The following is a 15415-nucleotide window of genomic DNA, read 5'->3' as shown; positions in this document are numbered from 1 at the left end:
GGTGCTGGTGTTCTGGAAATTGTCCTAGGTGTCTTCCACAGATGGAAGGAAGGAGAGCTGCGAGTAGGTAAAGTTCTTTGCTGGCATTATCCCTTTGTATGTTTCTCTGGCGTGTGGGACCAAGCAGACTCTTCAGGATATTTTCCCTTTAAATTTTTGTTACAAGAGACCGTTTGTGTACGTGTGTGTGTGCATGCCTTTATGTGCGGCTGCATGCATGGGTGTGCTGCTTAGAGTACGAAAGTACCCAGCCTGCATCTCTCTGCAGGAGTGAGATTTGCTTCAAGGTAAATTACGATATGTGTCTGTAGAGAGCCTATCATAACTGCAGATGTGTTTCCGTGTTTTGCTGTGAAGGCATGCGGAGAAGACACTTTGATTTTAAGGTTTGTGGCTCTGGATCCATATGATTTAAAAAAAACAAGAACAACAATGATAATGATAGGAAAGCCTTTGGTTTTGTGACATATAGTGTGTTATGGCATAAGTATTCCAGCTTCACCAAAACAAATGCATACAAAAGCATAGCAGTCTTGAAAGAGAAGTATGTAGTCCCCCAAGGTAGTACCAATAAAACGTTTTTCCTAAATGTCTCAGTACTTTGATATCAGAGGGTTTAACCGTATGATACAGAGGAAAGGTGTATTAAATTACTCTTATAATTTTCTAATGTGTCAGTAAAATTATGCATAAAAGAATTGTTTGGCATAATTCAGATGCCCCAAAAGGGGAGGGGAGGGTGGCTTATGCAAGCTGTTCCTAGGAAGCTGAGTGGTTATGGAATAAGTGGCAAAACAGTGTCATAAGTTAATAACTGGCTATTAGAAGGAATGTGAAGAGTATGATTAAATGACCTATTTTAGGGTAGAACAGTTAACAAGAGAGTTCCCAGGGGGTTGTACTTTGTCGTCTTTAGCTCTATTGTATTCCTGAAACGGAAAATGAAGTAGTGAGGTCATTTGTGTGGTTTGCCGATACACAACGTACAGTAGTCAAAGCTAAATAGGACAAGTTTTGTGGATGGACAACGCAATGACAAATCAAGTTCTGTGTGAGCGAGCAGAAAGTATAATGTCCGTTGGAGGAAAAAAGATGAAGTATTCTTGCACCTTAGAGCTCTGAGTTACCTCTGTCAACTCAGGGAAGAGATCTGAGTGTAATTTCAGTTAAATGCTAAAATAAAGTTGTTATTTATAGCTTCACCCTGTTGCTAAATGGTAGTTTGATTCGTTTTTTTTTTTTTAAGGTGAGACGATATCTTAACAACCTACATTATACATGTTAACTGTTTTACTTAAGCAAAGGATTTGCTAGACCTCTTTGGCTTCCCCCTCTTACCTTTGTGCCTTTTCAAATACACTCAAACCTAAGAATGTACTTTCTTACCTAGAAGCATGCAGTGGGTAGGATATTTGGCAGCTGTTGAAACCAGCTTATATAAATCATGAAATATGTGGGCTTTTTTACTTGCTCAGACTGAAGGATCAGAATTTAATTAAAGACAATAAGCCCAAGGATATTCTGGAGAGCAGCAGTGACAGTGAAGAGAAGATTCCAGCTGCTAAACCACTCAGTGCACCTAAACGTAAACTGGAACTTGAGGGAGAAACAGTAGAAAAGAAGAAAAAGGGAAGGCCTCGAAAAGACTCCAGACTTGTACCAGTGACTTTAACTGTTCAGGTAAAATAAATTGGTCACTAACATTCATTAGAATTTCCAATATTCATGTAATAAAGTTCTGTGTTGACCTGTCTTAGCTTTAGCCATGATTAAGTCAAGGAAAGACCAGCAGTTTAAGGTCCCTTGGAATTTATAGCCCTCCCTCTTCTTTGCTTTTAACATTCTTTTAAAACTTTAAGATTTTAAAGAGAAGGTGCACATGGTGTGGCAAACCTGTGTGCTTAGTTTATATACAAATGCAGCTCCTTACTAAACGGTACCATGGTAAGTGTGCCAAATGTCTGTACAGAATTAAAAAAAAAAAAAATCCATTAGCTTGGTGTTCTTTGGGGTATGACACATGCACAAAAGTGTGACTTGGATTTGATAACTTGAATGGTTATGACTTGCCTAGCATCTCTCAAGTAATAAATCAAGAGTTTCCATCTTTTTTAGGGTATATTGAGTCCTCTGTTTTCAGTATTCCGAGCTTGCCTTTTCCATGAAGTGTACCAGAATTTCCATTAACTGGTTCCAGTTGAAAAGTGTTAAAAACAGCCCATTACAGAAAGTAATGGCCACATCTAGCTTTTGTTTGTTTGTTTTTAATTCTTAGACTCTAGGTTGAAAATACTTGTATCTATAAAACTAGTAGGAATAAAATATACATTTGCAAAGGGTGTTATTTGGAATTTCTAAAAGGTTTCCTCCTTCCCAGGATATCTATAGTATAGAGTAGCTTTGTTCTTAACTCTTTTCAAGAAAAAAAAAAAAAAAAAAATTCTCAATTTTTTCCAGTCCCCAGCTACACTGGCCTCTGAGAAAGATGCTGCACCAGCATTAGCACTTAAACTGCCAACCCCAATCCCACAGAAATCATTTACTTTGCAAGTAAGTAAGTCATTAAAAAAAAATCAAATCTTGCTTATTTTTACAAAAATAGATGTATTTGTTCAAGCAAACAGAATGTATTCTTCAGCTTCTATGAAAGTGTGTGTGTGTGTATGTGTGTGTGTGTATATATATATATATATATATGTATATATATATATATATATATATATAGGAGAAGTTAATAGCAAATCAGCTAAGAATAGGACACCTGTAAAGTAGCTAAACTTCAAAGAGAAATACCTGCAGTTCATCAATCCTTACTTCTAGTTAGCCAAAGCATGTCAAAAAGTTAACACTATTGAACTGTAGTAAAAGCTGCATTGTTACTATAGTTGTGTTGGTAGTACACTGCTAAAGAGGAAAAAGTTATTATTTTCCAAGAGATCTTTGGAGCTCCTCTCCACCTGAGGAGACTGGGAAATAGTATTAATTTAGGTATTTATGAAAAGTTTTTGGTTTTGTTTTTTTCCTGTGTGCTTAGGCATTGGTAATCTGGTTCTAATTGCAAGAATGCAGGAAGACCAGGCATATCTGGGCTTGATTGAGGCCATTAAATAGAAGCACAGACTTATGGAGGAATACACAACCTTCCTCCATTCTTGTGCTCAGAACAGACAGAAATAATTCATGTGTTCTAGCCCAGACTGAGCCTTGGAGGTCTACTTCTTTTGAAGTAGCACAGTGTATTTTGAAGCTATTTTAAGGAGAATGCCATCGTTCAATCCATTCTTAGATTTAGCCTTTTTCTGCATCTAACTGAGGTTGCTGGGTTTTTTTTTTTTTGAGTAGGCCTTTTCCTCTTCAAAGAAGTATTTTGTCTTTTTGTTCTTCAGATAAGTACAGATCCATCAATGTACCTTGAAGTGGAGAATGAAATGACCACAGTGGGAGGTTCAAAGTTGAGCAGGTTAAAGTGTAATCGAGAAGGAAAGGAATGGGAGACTGTCCTCACCAGTCGAATTCTCATGGCAGCAGGAAGCTGGTAAGGGAATGTCTTTTGAGGAGGTAGGAGCCCGCAGAAGATAAGTAATCCGGAAGGCCAGAAAATGCTTTTAGGGTGCATATTATCATTTTAAAATACACTTTTTCATGGTACACTTTGGGGACAATCAACTACATTTAAAAATATATATTTACATTTTACAAATAGGTAGAGGCTCTAAGGGTGTTTTTATCCACTTATTTGAAAAAATTTATTAAGCATATCATTTTTATTAGGGCTTTATGTGATTCTTTATGCTTGGTTGAAGATACTCTATTTCTTTTCTTCCAGCTATCTTGGCCTAATACAATATAATGTTCTTAAACTCTTACCCTGTGCAGTTTTTGCGGGAATTCTGATTTATTTCTGTTAACCACTTCTATTTACTGGTTTTATCTCCTTTCCTCCCCTCCCCCTTATAATCTTTATACAATATTGCATGATTGTTTTGTGGATAAAAATAATATGTACTGATTTTAGTCTCGTGAGCAGTTTTACTCCAAGTATTAGCTCTGATCTATGCAGTCTTATTAAGGTATCTTGAATTCTCTTTAGCCAGTTAAAAATATTTTCCTGTGGTGTTACCTTTCTCCTTTAAATTCCTTCGTTAACACTAAATCATGGTAAGTGACAGCTGTTCAAATGTTAACTACTAAACAATAAAAAATTTGAAACAAGATGCTATCGCGATGTAGAAGTATTTTCTGATTTTTTTGCAATTTATTTTCTCTTTACTTTTCTCAAATTTGCTTTTCTCAATTAGCCTTTTAGCTCAGAGTTTAAATTTAAAGTGCATTTCTGAAGCCTGAGCCACAAGATATTCAGCATTTCTCAGAATTTTTTTTGAAATATTTTATTTTCCTACTTGAGTTTTAAGATGAATTTCTTATAATACCCTTAAACTAATAATATTTGTAGTTAGTAGTAATATCTTTTATTAAACAGATTGGCATGTGTAGCTGAAAAAATTAGACAATCTTTCAGACGCACAAAACTTTTTTCAGGTCTGAAAAAGAAGTAGCAGATTTTGAAGCTAAATATAAGTTCAGGCCTGAAGAAGAGTTCATATACTCAAAAGCTCAACTATTTCCACTTGGTCTAATAAAAGATACTGTCTCTGCCTGCAAACCATCTCCTGCCTATATCCTTAGATCATCATAGTTATACTACTTAAATTAAGCAGACGTACCATGCCTTTTTAATATGCCATTTATATCCATCTATAGGAGATCTATCCATTTTCTGGCCTTTCCCTTTGGGACCCAGCTTTTTTTAAAAAAGTTGAAATAGTTACCTTTTGGGGGAACTATCTTGAGTTGTATGATAATCTAAGAAAGCGGTCTAGTTTTGTGCTACTTGTATTTGACAAAATGTAATTATTATTATTTTTATTTTTTTATTTATTTTTTAGTGAGATTGTAAGCGTAGCCTGTGAGAAACGAACATTGTCAGTATTTTCAGCTTGTGGTCGTCGCCTTCTTCCCCCTATAGTATTGAATACGCCCATCTCCACCCTGCATTGCACGGGTTCGTACGTCATGGCTCTCACCACTGCAGCTACGCTCTCTGTTTGGTAAGTACCAAATTAGGCTGCAGCAGCCACCTGGGCTGATTTCTGTAGGTTACCTTGTTCAGTGGCTGTGCTCATGCATTGCTGTTGAAACTGTGGCTTAAACCAAGTCAGGTCTGAAAACAAGTCCTTTTTGGATATAATATGCACTCCTTGAAAAGAGTGAATCATGCAGGAATTGAATCCCGTTTCCTCTCAATTCTAGGATGGTACATAACATTGAATTGGATGCTAGAAAGAAGATAGCTGATCACCTAGAAATTATTGGTTTAAACAACCTCCCTAGGTTAGGCTTATCATGCATGTGGAATGATTTGCAGGGGGGAAAAAAGGAGACATGAGTATTTCCAACTTCCATTGTATTTTAGCCAATAATTATTCAAGAAGTATGCTGGTTTCAGTGTTGAAAGTACTCCAGTCTTCTTTACAATGCCAAGATAAAAACTGCAGTGCTTCAGCAAACTGTTAAGTCACCCTGTTACAGGGACAGTTACCAAAAGGGTGAGGTGAAGCTCAAGTACTTGTTTTCAGTCATATATTTTAATCTAATGTTTAATATAAGCGGGAGCCCCCAAGGGAATTGTTGGGAAGATCAGTGTTTGCTTATCAGTAATGAGGTTCCCTGATAAAAAGGTTTGTAATAGTTGTTCTGTGCTATTGACTCCTTCCTTACCTTTAAGGATTTGAGTTTGCCAAAAAAAATTTTGTCAAAGAAATGAAGAAAATATCAAAAATGTTATGTCATGAATATATTAACTATATGAATATTAAATGATTTTGGAGCATCAGTTGTTTGTAAACTGAAGATCTTCCCTTTTGTCCATTTTCAGGGATGTTCACAAGCAGACAGCCATTGTTAGAGATGAATCTTTGCAAACAATATTATCAGGTAATAAAAAGGATTATTTACTTATCAACCTTTGAGCGCACCTGTACTATGTAGTGTATTTTATGAATATGCTGAAATTTTACAAAACCTGAAAAGCCGAAACAAATAACTTTCCTTCTTTGTGTATTAAATGGGAGTCACTGGCAACACTGAACTTAGTGTATAAATAAATGAGATGAAAACATCAGCCAGTAACAGATTTCTACACGACTCTGTCACTTACAATATTCCTGCTTCCTTCTGAATGTGAAAATGCAGTGTTGTGAAGAACACATGAGACAAATAAATACTTTATTTAAATCTACTGCTATTACAACAAATTCCCTGTACTTTGCACATGTGTCTTAATGATGAGCAACTTAACGAATCTGAGATAATCAGAAGTTATTACAGACCCTTCAACATCTATCATTGCCAATGTCTGGGCAAAAGAAGCAATCAAAAAAGCAGTATCTCAGAGTACACTGGCTTCTATTTTAGCTTTAATCCATACAGTATTAATCAAAGCTAGAGGAGTAGCTGTACCAGCAGTCTGCTGATGTCTTCACTGGAAGTTACATGGCATAATTAGTCCTGTGCTCAGAACGTGCACAAACCCTGGGACGGGGATATGCTGGGAAATGAGAGACTCTAGCTATTCCACTTGTACCATGTTTTCCCTTGAGAGCATGCCTTTCTAAGTGTGCTGTCTTTTAGAATTTTGGCTTAATGAGAAGAAAAAGCTAAAGGCTTTTCAAGTTACAGAAGACACGGCAGGATTGCTGAAGATTTTCTCTAGATGTGGAAAACGTTTTGATTTAAGCCAATGTTTGTATAAATTACAATATCAAGATTAATAATGTAACTTGCAGCAGAATGATATTGATGCTACTGCACTGAGCCTACTGTTCAACATCATTATCTGGTGTCTTGGCTTTCCTGTTGGTGTTTGAGAATAACACTTACTCAGCCTTTTTCTGTTGGTTGCTACAAGTAGTAATTAATGGTGGATAGCACTTAATACCATTATGAATGTTATGCAAAACTCCAAAAGAAATATTTTGGTCTGATTTGATTTGTAGGAAGTGATGCAACTGTGTCTCAGATCTTGCTGACTCAGCATGGTATACCTGTAATGAGCATGTCTGATGGAAAGGCATATTGTTTTAATCCTTCTCTTTCTACGTGGTAAGTTGTACATTATTTCCTCCTTGTACAAAGTAGCTGAACTGACATGCGTGTTCTGATTTACTGTTTCACTCCATGCTCTGAATGCTGGTCTGAGCAGAATCACACTCTAGGCTTTGCTTTTGCTTTAGTTCACTAGTGGGTGTCTAGGGTTTAGGGTCTCTTATACTGTTAGGATTTGTTATGTTTAAAATAGTTTTTAAAAACTAAAAGGTTAAACTACAGTTTTCTTTATCATTTTTTACTACACAATGTATACTATTTCATGTGTTAGTTACACCTGCCTATGTATGTGCACTTTTGTTGATGCACATCACTTGTATGTGTCAAGCAGTTGACAATAATTAAAAACAATCTAGCCTTACAATTCACCTGTTTTCTTTTACACTAAAAAAAGAACTGTTCTGGGAAAAATAGTCAAAAGCTTTCACAGTTTTGTTGGAGGTTTAGCCACATTTAAAAGATTTTGCCTGGTTTCCTAAGAAAACAGACTTGCATGCTCCAACCCTGAGCGTGTATGTGTCTGGCTTTGTCAGTGCTCATCATTCTTAGGCTTTTTTTGGTTCTGATGACCAGTTTTGGTCACATTTGAAGAGGGCTAAATGCCTCCAAGACCTACAAGCTTAATGAAGATAGCAAGTCRGGTGGGGGAAGAGGGAAGAAATCATTTGACCTGAGAGAATTCACATGGAAAACTTCATAGTCAGTAGGGAGCAAAGGACAGGCTCTCAGCCATATTTCTGAATTTGCTGGGTTGGATTTTCTTTTTTTTTGGAGGGGGGTAGTTTTTTTTAGTTTGCATCACAGCTTTGGAATTACATAAAAGAGCAGTCCCTTTAGTCATCAACACAGATTTAAACATGATAAAGCAGTGAAAGTTATTTTAGGTATTTGTACTATTTTACCTCTGATCTGTCTGGAGGTCTAAACTTAGCATTCATTTGAGCCACTGATTCCCTTGGCATCTCAGACCAGTGAAAATGATATCCTTGGTTAGGTGGAAATGTCAGCTGTAGCTGTCAACCCCCCTCAATATGAAGGAAAAGTTGTAGTGTAGGGAAAGGTTGTCAAAATGTATGATCTGTGATGACTTGTCTGGTGGGTGGAGGGACCTGACCTGAGGTAACGTTAGGTTCATAATAATAAAGTCATTACCTGTGTTCCCTCCAGTCTTCATTTTGGGGCATCACTTTGGTAGATATAAAATAACATGTAGAACGTGGATTTCCTTGTGCTTTTCAAAATTAATGCTGAATTATATTGTCATTAATCCTGTCAGCTTTGGGGTGAGGGGGATGTTTCTGTGAAAACACAAGCAGAATTTGGATCTTGAATCAGAATAATTTTTGTCCGTGGAATTCTTAAGTGTCTCTGTGAGATATATATGTATATATAGATATGTGTGTATGTGTATTTTTTCTTTTCTTCCCAGTAATCTCTGAAAATGCAAGTCAGGCTGTGAGGCAGAATAGAGCAGGACCACTCRACATCACTGCTTACTCTCTTCAAACTTGTTTTTTTGGTTTGCTTTTTTACAGGAATCTTGTTTCTGACAAGCAGGACTCTTTAGCGCAATGCGCAGACTTCAGGAATAGTTTACCGTCCCAAGAAGCCATGCTGTGTTCTGGGCCCTTAGCTGTAATACAGGGACGAACATCAAAGTATGCGCTTAATTGTTTTGTTTGTTTGAGCGATGTTTCTCTCTTTTTTTTTTTTTTCCTTATTATTTCTTTATGTTCTTGAATCAGTGAGTTAATTSTCGATGATGTTGACACTGAAAATTAATCTACTGGTAGTTCATAAAGTGACTTCCCCCTTCCCCCCCCCAACCTTTGCACACTCATAGTTTCTATTTTAGTGTTATTTAGAGATTGTTCTGGGGATGCAAGAAAGTGTGCTCTGAGCTTTTAATGATTTTGCTTAAGGCTCCTCTTTATTGAATTGGTACAGTATTTGACAAGTCTGAACATGTAATAGTTTGAATAACTAAACAATTTCTTATATTTTGCATTTTAATTTTTTGTTTACTAGCTTTCTTGAGTTGGTCTACAACTTTTGAATAGTTCAGCTATCCTCAGTGGATTTATTTAATGAAGTCTATGAGAAGGTTGAGTGATTAGTTATCTGATGCATATTTTTAACATCCAAAAATATCACCAGAGAATTGTGTGAGCCAGAGCAGACTTCTATAGGTACCTTAATAGCTCATTCTCACCTGTATCTGACTCAGGTTTTCCAGGCAGGTTTCATTGCTGTTTCTGGCCTTTACATCTCAACTTACTCCATTTTTTTAGTAAGAGGAACTATAGAGAATGGTATGGTTTTTATTGTGCTTTTCCTTAGGGGACAAAAAATAGCAAGCTAATCGGGAGAAAATATTTAAAAACCAAACAAACAATACTAGAGTCTCTGAGAAAGAAAATACCGTACTTAAAAAGTAGCAAACTTTTCAAAAAAACTACTCAGTTACTTTTTTCAAATTAGCATTCCTACAACAGTATATTTAAATGAGAAAAAAAGCCTTTTAAGGCTTTAGGTTAATCTTATATTTTGTGCTTGTCTCATAGCTTTCACCTGTGCGGAGTATAAGTAGGAAAGGCAAAGACAGTCATCTTAATTTCCTGTAAACATTTAGGAGGACTTTGTCCCTGAAAAGCCTGTATTTTTTTTTAAAAGGGAAATCAGATGAAAGGAGGAGAGAAAGAATAGGAGRCAGAAAACCCTCCACTGGCCTTGATGCCCATAAGCAGTCCAGCAGAGGAGGAGACAGTTCTGTTGGTTTCTTCCCCATGTGATACAAGGGGTTTGCTGTGAAGTGCTGCCTTTGTCATTAAAGACTTGAACTCTGAAAGCACTAGGTCCCTTTGAAAGACGAGTGTAGAGTATTTTCTGCATTACTAGAATATATGTTTTGTAAATTAACCTCTGAGTTTATAGCTGCCATGCTAATTTTTCTTTTGGTTTTGTAGTTCAGGAAGGCAAGCTGCAAGACTGTTCTCCATGCCTCATTTAGTACAACAAGAAACAACACTTGCATACCTGGAGAATCAGATAGCAGCAGCACTTATGTTACAATCCAGTCATGAATATCGCCACTGGCTCCTTATCTATGCACGGTACCTAGTTAATGAAGGTGAGACCTGGCATGCTGTGTTACTTCTTTGCAGTTCTGATGGATTTTTAAGAAACCCTCTATTCATGTGATGTATATTTATGATTGTACTTAACATTCTCCCGTTTAGCACTTGCCTTCTGGACTCAGTGGTTAATTAAAAACAAAACGGCTGAAGTGCATTTGCTTCCTATAGTGTTCAGTGCTCTAGAATCTTACTGACACGCTGACGATGAACTGATAACGCTTTGGGGAAACAGTGCCACCTATGGACTTCAATAATAGGAACTGCATTGTAAAAGAGGCCAGTGATCTGTCTGTCAAGCAATATTATAGCCAGATATATTATCTGGCAGCAACTACTGACATGTTTTGGGAAGCAGCAATACCTTGCAAAATATGTCGTGTTCCTCAGCCTAGTGATCACTGCATGCTGTGAAGTGGAAGAATTGCTAGGGTTAAAGTTTATATCAGAGCATGGACAACTGCAGGGAGCTTGCTTGTGTTACTTGCCTTTTTAAAAAAAAATTTATATACACGCACGCACACACACACACACATATATATATATATATATACACACACACACACATACATACACACATATATATAGACATGTATATATGTGTATATAAACATTTTAATTTTTCAGCAGCATGGACTGGTGAGCTCCATAGGTTAAATTCTGTGAGCAAAGAAACACAGAAATAAGGTTRCTTGTATCTATTTTATTTCTGAATATAGTTTTTCTTTATGCTGTTATTAACGAACTAGCCTTCTTCATGCTTCTTGGATGCTAAAGCACTCCCTTGTACCTTTGCTTGTCTGTCTCCCAAATTTAGTAGTTCCCACTAATTCTGCCTTATTCCTCACCATGCATAATCACTTTACATAGAGGGAAGCCACCTAACACCGTGCTGGCAGAATTAAAATTGAGATCATTAATTCTTGCCTTTTGGTCCCAACTTTATTTAATAAAGAGAGCCAAATGAATTGCRTGTGGTTCTCTCTGTCCTCCATTGAAATTAAAATGTTCGTCTTGGGCCTTATGTGAACACAGTTATACTTTAAAAAGTCTTTGCTAGTTGACAGCTTCTCCAATTTGTATGCAGGGTTCATCTTAAAATGTGAAAATGTCATTACCTTGTATGTACACGCTGGATGCCATCTTTTCCCCTTCAGTGGTTGTCATTTTCTGGTTAACTCCTCTGATATGATTTTTGCATTAGTTCTCAAAGTCTGTCAGTTACATAAAACATTTCTACTGTTTAAATGTGTGTACACACACACACACACACACACACACACATATATATCTTGGGGGCGGGGGGGGTGGGGGCAAAATCGAGGTTGGGATGGCTGTTGTAACAAACTGGACTACCTACTACAATTTTTTCCCCTGTTGTAGAGCAACTTCAGTAGCCCTGTTTGGTTTTGAGAACTTGAGATAAAAACCTTTGGAAATTTGAAATGAATCCTTTACCAATCATCTTATCTTTACAAAGATTTCYTGCTAGTTCAAGGAGAATAACTTACTTTTTCAGGAATCATACTTTCTGGCTTTATTTTATTCTAGATACTTGTGACTCTTTTCTGAWGAGTTTTAGTTAGATTGTATAGTGGTTATATATAGTTAAATGTTTATGAATGTGATTTTATTTCTGATCATATTCAGGGTTTGAATATCGTTTGCGAGAATTATGCAAGGATTTACTGGGTCCAGTCCATTACTCAGCTGGAAGCCAGTGGGAATCAACAGTAATGGTAAGTTTTGACAAAGAATGAGGGAAAGTTTCCCATGTCAGCCATGGAAAATGGATAGTCCATATAACTTAAAATACGATTGAAGCTTTGTGGCAAAAAAGCAACCACAAATGATTTTTGCTAACCCTGGAACCCCTTTGTTCTCTACTCCTATCCCGTAAGAAGGCTTCTTCCTCATGGAACTTGTATTTATATCATATGAAACGGTAGACAAATACTTAGTTTCATGGTCTCCATTCTGGTGCTGTTTTGAATATCAAGCAGCCAGAGTAGAGTTGCACATTCAAGTCTCCACATTCCTCAGACACCGGCTCTGCAATAGGGACGTGCCAACAGAATGTCTCCCCTGCTCGCCAGCACGTCTGGAGTCTGTAACTGTGTGGAGGCTGCACCAGCTTCATGAATATATAAATGCAAAGGCAGTTTTTATTTTGGGAGTTATGTAAACAGCATAAAAGCATGAGATACACAGATCTCTCCAGGCAGGAAAAAAAAAAGGCATGAATCATAAATAGTCCTATGGAAAATATTCATGATATGAAATACATTATGAGGATGCTTTTGTGTTTTTTGTGCAGGGTTTACGAAAGAGAGAACTATTGAAAGAACTTCTTCCTGTTATTGGACAGAACCTTCGCTTCCAGAGGCTTTTCACAGAATATCAGGAGCAGCTAGACATCTTGAGAGACAAGTAGCATGTCCCCAGATTTTCCCTGAGGGGCCTGGTCCGAGAGAAACTGCTGAACAGCATTAAACAGAGAAGAGGAGAGAGCCCTGTCAGAATGGGACACTCCTGAAGAGGGCAGTACTCTAAGGGTCCCAGACACTTCACGAGTGATCTACTTTAGTTTTTAAAGAAGCTCACAAGTGAATTCGTGAATATGAGTGGGTGAGCTAGACCGTTTCCCAAGTGAAACTTAACCATCAAAGCTGTGGCCTCTGTTTCTGTGGAAAGTCGTGGATATGTACTTCAGGGGGGTCCTTTTGGATCTGGATCTCATTTTAATATCAAAACTAGCTGAGAACTGTTTGTGAGGTTTCTTGGATGTCCTGTGAAAAGCACAGTACTTCAGAGTACACTGAACAGCATATTTAACCCTGTTTAGGGGTTTTTGCCTGAGGATTTATTGAGGCTCAACACTATATTAAATTAGATGAATGAGCCACATAAAAAGAAATTTCATAAATATTAAGGTATTATGCAGCCAATAGACTTTCCTGTGAATATAATAATAATAAGAGGCTGTTCTAACACATGGACTATTTTTGTACTAGAATTTGCTAACTTGTAATATGAAATTTTATTTGGCCAGTAATCAGGCTATCTCTACAAAGTCATCTGGTAGGAAATTTAACTCTAATTATAAAAGCTATGTTTCAAAATAATTCTACCAAATTAACATGTCATCATTTGGTTTTTAATTTTTAAATGTTTGTAAAAGGCATTTGGGGGGAGGGGGAGGGATGTAAGGGGGTGGCTCTTTTTGTAAGTACAAAAATAAATGAAAGCTGCATTGGTTTAAAAAATGTGGTCTTGTAATGTTATTTCAAAGGGTTCAAATCTCCAGAAATGTCAACGTGGACTGAATCATTTTAMATCTAGAAATAAGGAATACTGTCTGGGTGATCTTTCCTCTGAAAACATGATCAGACAAGTATTTGTGATCACTGTAGAGAAGCTACAGAATTTTCTTAGTGCCACATCTCAGCTGAGGGCGTAGGAGCTCTGTGTGGGAGCGCTGGTTATCTGTGCTGACGTAATGTAAAAGGGGCTCCCCTAACCACTGCTAAAAATGGTCAGCACTGCAACCAGAAAGGAGCTTCCTGCACCTATGGCCGTGTTCCTTGTCTGGCATTTTGTAAGAGCAACACAGTGCAGGTGCCCTGCCTGACGTTCGCCTGTGGAATGGTTTTGGAATTGCTTTGAAAACAAATCTATCAACTTGCTTGTTTTCTTCCCAAAAGTCTACTTGGTGCTGGGAAAGAAGAAAGTGGATGTCTTGGTTCTTTCCAGGACCTAACCGTTCAGGTGTGCCCCAGTATATGGCGTTAGTTTGAGATGTTTTTGACTTAAGATAATTAGAGTGTTGAAATGAGTAACTGTATTTCATTATCAAACTGCCATATAGGTGCACTTTGTCCCCTAAGCTTCTAGCAGAAGCAAACAATATCCTTCRCCCCTGTTAGGAATGCCAGGCAGCCGTGACAGGAACGCGCTGCCTTGGACTTTGGCTGGTGGGGACTGACCCTCCAGGTAGGCAGCTCTGCAGTTCTTGTGGCTGTCGGGATCTTAGCAGGAAGGATGTTTTCTTTAACGGCAACACAGCCTTCCAAATGTGGAGATCCTGTATCGACTGGTCAAGGTCTTCTGCTACCTTGCGAAGCCCAGAACACATGAAAGGCCCCGACAGGCAGAGGATTACTTTTATCGTGGCAATCTCATGTGCACACTGACTGAAGTGTCTTAAAGAGCAATAAAAGCAAGTGGCAGGACATTTCCCACTAGTGGGAATGTCCTGAGGGCACAGGGTTTTTTTGTTTAGGGTTTTTTTTGGTTGGTTGGGGGGGGGTTGTTTTTTTTCAGGTAGTTGATACAAACAAACCCAACCTCGCTGGAGACCATGCGACAGCAGTGATTCTGGCCTGGTGCCCCACGTCTGCTGGGCCCCCAGCGCTCTGCTCGCACGCGGCCCCTCTCCTTCCACTGCGAGGAGGAGAGGCTGGAGGCAGAGCCCGCTCCCCTTGCCCCGCCGCCGCAGCAGACTGGGCTGGAGGAGACGGGGGCATCCCTGCGGCAGAGCGGGCCAGGCCAGGCCAGGCCGGGCCGCCCTGTGATGGAGCAGGCCCTGCTGCCCGCGGCTCTCCCTCCCTTGGGCGCAGGGTGGCCTGGGAGGGGCGACGCTCCCCGGCCCTCTGCTCGGTCCTTCGCCACCCCAGAACAGAGCAGAGGCAGACCCCGGCCTAGCGAGATGAGAGTGGCGGGAAAAGGAGGTTAATAAGGAGGGAAACTCATGGTCCCTTCACGTTCCCCCAGTCGCTGGTCCACGAGGTCCAACAGCCCTGCGCCAAGCAGGCGCCGGTGCAGCGGGTGCTGCTGCGAACGACTCCTCCGCTATCGCTAATCCACCTCTGCTCGCGGGAGCAGACGTTACATTCCTCCTTGCGGGCAGTGGTTAAAATACCAGACAGACACCGTATTCGGGGGGAAACGGGGTCTGGTACAAAGCTCGGGGCAGCCAGGGCACCCGGAACGCCGCCCGCCGCCCGTGTTCCCGCCCGGGCCCGGAACGCCGCCCTCCGGCTCCTTTGTCCGCCCGCGCCCGGAACGCCGGAACGCCGCCCGTGTTCCCGGCCGCACCCGCCGCCGCCGCCGCACCC

The 15415-nt window shown here is 39.2% G+C and overlaps 2 protein-coding genes across 6 annotated transcripts in view; both read left to right on the top strand.

Annotated features, from left to right (window-relative positions):
• LOC112978410 (protein HIRA) overlaps positions 1-13564 on the top strand; it is a 37583-nt gene extending 24019 nt beyond the window's left edge. For 4 of the 5 annotated variants that reach the window (XM_026091915.1, XM_026091913.1, XM_026091918.1 and 1 more), the window contains 11 exons: positions 29-67; positions 1476-1680; positions 2458-2550; positions 3387-3535; positions 4947-5108; positions 5936-5994; positions 7056-7161; positions 8700-8822; positions 10131-10294; positions 11949-12037; positions 12616-13558. In XM_026091915.1, coding sequence (XP_025947700.1) covers positions 29-67; positions 1476-1680; positions 2458-2550; positions 3387-3535; positions 4947-5108; positions 5936-5994; positions 7056-7161; positions 8700-8822; positions 10131-10294; positions 11949-12037; positions 12616-12732 — 1306 coding nt within the window. In that variant the 3' untranslated portion in view covers positions 12733-13558. Of the gene's footprint in view, positions 1-28; positions 68-1475; positions 1681-2457; positions 2551-3386; positions 3536-4946; positions 5109-5935; positions 5995-7055; positions 7162-8699; positions 8823-10130; positions 10295-11948; positions 12038-12615 lie in introns of all 5 variants that reach the window. The other variant, XM_026091914.1, reaches the window with a different exon arrangement.
• A 516-nt stretch (positions 13565-14080) lies between these two features.
• Positions 14081-15415, top strand: part of PPIL2 (peptidylprolyl isomerase like 2) — a 79766-nt gene continuing 78431 nt past the window's right edge. The window contains exon 1 of the mRNA XM_026091870.1: positions 14081-14085. Coding sequence (XP_025947655.1) covers positions 14081-14085 — 5 coding nt within the window. The remainder of the gene's footprint in view (positions 14086-15415) is intronic.

The sequence above is a fragment of the Apteryx rowi genome, unplaced genomic scaffold (assembly GCF_003343035.1).
Source record: "Apteryx rowi isolate R43461 unplaced genomic scaffold, aptRow1 scaffold_93, whole genome shotgun sequence".
Classification (NCBI taxonomy): domain Eukaryota; kingdom Metazoa; phylum Chordata; class Aves; order Apterygiformes; family Apterygidae; genus Apteryx; species Apteryx rowi.
Note: the sequence above shows the minus strand (reverse complement) of the source record. Positions and strands in the feature narration are given on the sequence as shown.